The following is a 4,971-nucleotide window of genomic DNA, read 5'->3' as shown; positions in this document are numbered from 1 at the left end:
CTTTCCCTTTATTCCCCCCTCCCTCTTAGTTTGTTTAACGTTTTGGGCTCACTGTTCCTAAGAGGGGGACCTTTGCTCCCTTTAGGGGCTCACCCAGTGTAACTGTAACCTCAGCTGGTTTTGGGTGAGGTGGACTTTCTTCACTTCAGGAGATCCTGGATTATCACCCCCTTCTCCTGAAAGCAGACACCTTGCAGAAGGGTCATTGCTGTTGGTGTCGGAACAAGCTCATCACGCAAAGCAACAGCAGAAACATGCCCGCAACGCCACCTCATCCTTTGGCAACTTTGGCACTGTCACAGCCTGCCATATTCCCCTAACACCTTTAATATTCATGCAGAAGAACAATGCCTGACCCCAGCACTCCCAGCCAGGCTCCAAGCCCCATGAGGAACATATTCATCTTACGTTCAGAGTCTTCTCCCTTGAAGTAGCCGATGAGTTTGATTTCCTCGTCAATTTGGTCAAATGCCTGAAGTTCTAGCTTGCTGTTTATGATCTCCACGGGGTCTTCTAGCAGCTGCCATGACAAATGCATTTGATAACGCAACGATTTGCAGCACCAACCTATGCCTGGCAGGGTGTGTCGCTAGCAGGCTAAGTGGGGAGAAAGAGGTCACCCAATTTCTCCGCTGTTGGAAACCCTACTTAGTGCTCTTTGCCTTAATGTGAGGAACAAAGAGATGCAGGTCACCTTCAGAGGGAGCCGTTAGTAGGTTCGCTGCATAGGTTGAAGCATCAAGAGGGAAGCTGAAAGAAGTCTGGGTAACCCAAATGGATGCTGAGGGACCTGCTGTGGTCCCAGCTGGCTCTAGTGAGGCTGAGAAAAAAGGAGAGCAGTTGCAAGGGGTTGGTATGGGGACTGAATTTCTGTGAATGATGGATGTATTTGTTTTCAAGTGTTATTTGCTGGAAGAGGTCATTGCAAAGAACTTGCTTTTGGAAAACATTAAAGCTGGTGGACTAGAGGGTGGCCAAACAGTGTTTTGGAGCAGTGGAAATTCTGGATGTGAATTTTCCTGGCTGATCCTCCCTATGCAGAATGGGTTAAAGCCATGCTTTGTTCCCAGACATGTCACAGTGTTGATGAGGGATTTGGAAGACCTATCTGCCGCTTCAACCTGTTTTTAGTCCAAATATTGTTTCTCTTTTCTTAACTAGCCACCACTGGTGAAAACATTTGGTCTGATTATTTCACCCAGCAATACTGGTGTAAATCAGGTGTGGTTTCACTAGGAAAAAAAAAAATGCAGGCAGGCCACTGTACAGCTTACAGAGGAGCAGAGGACCTCTGGGTTTCTTTTCCTTTGAGATCAGGCTGCTGAGGCACCACAGATATGTTTGGTTTTATTTCCCTGCTTTGCTGGCTATTTTCCCTCTTGAGTGGAAAACACACAAACAGAAATCCTTGCTCTCTTCCTTTGTTCCTAGAACACGATTTTTCAGCAGCACGCCACAAAGCCTCACAAAATGCCTTTCGCTGCACCCCTTGCAAGTGATGCTCTAGCGTGTGGCTGTGCCTCTGCTGCATCCAGAGCAGTGCGTGCAGCTCCCTGCTGCCATGGCAGCCTGAGCCATGGGGACCAGAGGTCCCACCGCTGCTGGGGTTGCAGAAAAGCCCTGCCCTGTCTGTGGCCATCCTGCGTGGGGCAGATGCCCACTTCTGTCCCTGAAGCCGCTTGCATGTGTTTTGGCCACAATACCCGATGCATGCAGCCACAGACATTGCTGTAGGAGAGCTAAGGTCTTAGGGAGCTGTTCTCTCTTCCGCAGCCATGCCTCTCCCCACCAGCACTCCTGCACCGCAGGTAACCCTTTGGGCAACCTGCCGCCCTGGGAAATAAACCCTGCCGGCTCCACTGCTCGCCTTACCTCCCTTATCTGCATTATTGTACGGCTGCTCATAAAGGGACCCTCATTTGCAAGGAAAGCCAAGCTGCTGCAAAATGTTTTCACTACAAAGCAAAGACCGTATTTTTGGGTTGTTGCCTCTCCTAGGAATAAAATGTAAAGAAAGTGAAGTGCAACACATTGATGAGGGAGACAGAATCTCTTTTGCATTTAGGCACAAAGGCGAGTACATAGTTGTGCCTGTGCACAAAATGACCCGAGAGCACTAAGTCCTAGGGCCTTGATCTTCTCTAATTCATGGCAGTGCAACTCGGTAAGGTCACTGGAGAGGCAGTAGTACACGCAGTTGTTTGCGTCATTGTGTCTGGAAATAGGCAAATAGTTTGCAGCATATATCTTTTTCAATGAATTGAGCTCTTTTTAGTTGCTCTATAAGAATGCTACCTCTTGGATATTTTTTTTTTAATAACTCTTCTTTTAAAAAAAGAGTGAAAGATTTTGCAAATGTCAAAGTATTTGCATGCCAGCTTGCTAACTGAGGTGGGTGACGAGCAGTTAGGTATGCGGGATTGTTGCTTGCTTCCAATCAAATACTCCATGAACAGGAAAGAGAACAGAACATCTTTAAGATATAAGTGTTTGGTGGCATAAAAAGGTGCCAGCTTTCCTGGGAACTCACAGTCAGACAAGTATTTGGGAAGCTGGCAAATGTAATCTCTACTGGTGTGTAGCAAACAGGGATGGAATTTCAAATAAAGATAAACCCATGGTTTTTAGCAAAGTGAGTATTTGCAAGGTCTTCTCTGAGGGGCTTTATCTAGCTCTGAGCTTATCTGTGCTTACATCCAAGAGGAATTCCACCAAGACATCTGTGGCCAGTTCCCCATCAAATTCAATCAACCGCTCTTCCTTAAAGACATAGAGACTTCCCTCTTCAACCAAGCCTGAAAGAAGCAGACAGGAAACATAATGTAGTCAACATGTCACTAAAAGCATTTTTACTACAGAGATTCTTGCTTGTTATTCTAGCAACACCTCCTGGGAAAAGGCAATTGCCAATTCGCCATGTTGGTCCAGTTGGAAACAACCTGAGCAATCTCCTGACTGATGTTTCATGGCACGAAGGCCACACCTCAGCCAGAACTTGTGCTAGCTTCTTCCCAGATGTTGAACTTTTTTGTCCAGGTCACAGTTTGGCCTCAGTTGGAAAAATTCTGTACCAGGAACTTGTTTTAGCTTGGCTATCTATATTGCAGTAAATAGTACTGGGCTCTAGCTGACATCCCAAATTTGAACAACCTAGCACTAGATGGAAAATGGATTTTGATGTGGGCTGTGCTCTCTTCCTGGATAAGGCTGAACTATGTGAACATAGTGAGCTGGAAGCCAAAGCAAGCTTCAAACTCCTTGTGGCTTAGCTAGCCTTGGCAAAAGGGTTAGAAACCTGTGGTAGAGATGCCACAAATGGCAGGCTGGCAGATTTGAATGGAATATCACTGGACTGAGGACTGCTTGCCACAGCGTCTCAGTGGAGGCTCCAAAATCAGCAGCACTAAGCTCCTGCGATACATCATGGCAGGGTACCACAGGTCAGGGTAGTTGGTAGTTTGTTCCTTCTTGGAGAGGCAGAAGCTCTCAGCTTTAGTTTAGTGTTCACCACCACACTTAGCCTCTAATTTAGGAAAGAAAATTACAGTCCAGTATACAGTCCAGTATGCTTAAACAGTCTAGTGGTATATTTATGTGCTGTTGTATTTATGTGCTATGGTATTCCCATATTGCTTTGTGGGCTAAAATATGAAGGAATTACCAGCCCCTGGAAGGCAGCTATTTCCAGGCGTGGGCAATGCAGCAGACTTCCACCTTTACAGGAGTTTTCCTCTTCTGCTCTGGGGAGCAGGTCAGGAAGGGTTGGCACCTGGATGCCAAACCATTGCAAGGCTGTGGCTCCCCCATTAGTGTCTGGGGGTCACTCTGCCATGGGGCTGGTGACATCTGAGGGGCTGTGTAATGTCCCTGTATGTTTTGGTTCTGCACCGCTGTGTCAGACCTGTCTCTGTGCAGGAAGAGCATGGAGTTACTCCAGGACATTTATCTACAGTTTCTGCTCAGCGAGCTGTGAGCTCCCACCCTGCCATCGCTATGGCATGAATTGGTTTTCTTTTTCACTTGGCTTGGTGTGATTTTGGCACGCTCAGCCAGGAAGTTTTTTGCTGGAAGGGTATCACCTCATCCCTCTCATTCTCCCTTCCCCACTTGATCCTGCCCATGTTGTGGTGGCAATTGCCACCATCACCCTCCCCATCCTGGTGACAAGGATTTGGCTGTCCTCTGTGGGGCTGGCTGTTGGTCATCAGGCCAACACCCTCTCCTAGCTATTCCAGAGATATCAGATCTGGGACTCACCTAGCTTTTTAGCAAGTTTGGCATCCTTCTTGGAGTCCACCATCCCGAAGCCGATGCTCCTGGGCTCCAGGACCTGAGCTGCCAGCTGTGGGAGGAAGCAGAAAGCCCCATGTTAGTGGCATTGACACCACAGGGTAACTAAAGGGCATCATGCCCTGCTAGCATGGCACGACAGACACAAGTGACCCATATTCTGCTCTTGGACAGCACCAATGGGTGGGATGCGTCACATGCTGCCTCCATGCTGAGATAATGCTGCCCGGAGGTCACAAGGGTTGGGTTTCTTCCCACTGTGTCGCAGCACCGAGTTTGCTGGTGATACCACGTGCTGCTAACCGCTGTTTGGCATGCGGGCATTGGGACAGGGCTCCCAGCCGAATCGAGGAGACCAAAGCAGTGGGCATGGCTGGGAGGAAGACCTGTGCCACCAACACAAAGCAAAAGCTGTCTCCTCCGTTGGTCCTTGGTGGCCTCCCGCGGGGGATCGTGACATGTGGGCACCGTGGACATTTTAACCCTGGAAGTGCTTGGTGCCAGGCAGCAGTGGCTGCAAATTGGAGGGAATGCAGGGCACTGCACCACCGTGTTTCCTTCATACGTGTGATGGGGTGGCCAAAGCAGACTCCCAGCAAAATAAAACAGAGAGACTCCTGGCTTTGCAAAAGCCGTCCCTTCTCCTATGAAATGCTTTAAATCATGTCTCCTGTCCGGGCT

General features: G+C 48.5%; 1 protein-coding gene across 1 annotated transcript in view; it reads right to left on the bottom strand.

The window, feature by feature from the left end:
- Positions 1-4,342, bottom strand: part of CASQ2 (calsequestrin 2 (cardiac muscle)) — a gene marked incomplete at its 5' end in the record, with an annotated part of 18,645 nt that extends 14,303 nt beyond the window's left edge. Inside the window, 3 exons of the mRNA XM_010288657.1 lie at positions 409-520; positions 2,695-2,795; positions 4,258-4,342. Coding sequence (XP_010286959.1) covers positions 409-520; positions 2,695-2,795; positions 4,258-4,342 — 298 coding nt within the window. The remainder of the gene's footprint in view (positions 1-408; positions 521-2,694; positions 2,796-4,257) is intronic.
- Positions 4,343-4,971: the final 629 nt, after the last annotated feature.

The sequence above is a fragment of the Phaethon lepturus genome, unplaced genomic scaffold, assembly GCF_000687285.1.
Source record: "Phaethon lepturus isolate BGI_N335 unplaced genomic scaffold, ASM68728v1 scaffold17826, whole genome shotgun sequence".
NCBI lineage: Eukaryota > Metazoa > Chordata > Aves > Phaethontiformes > Phaethontidae > Phaethon > Phaethon lepturus.
Note: the sequence above shows the minus strand (reverse complement) of the source record. Positions and strands in the feature narration are given on the sequence as shown.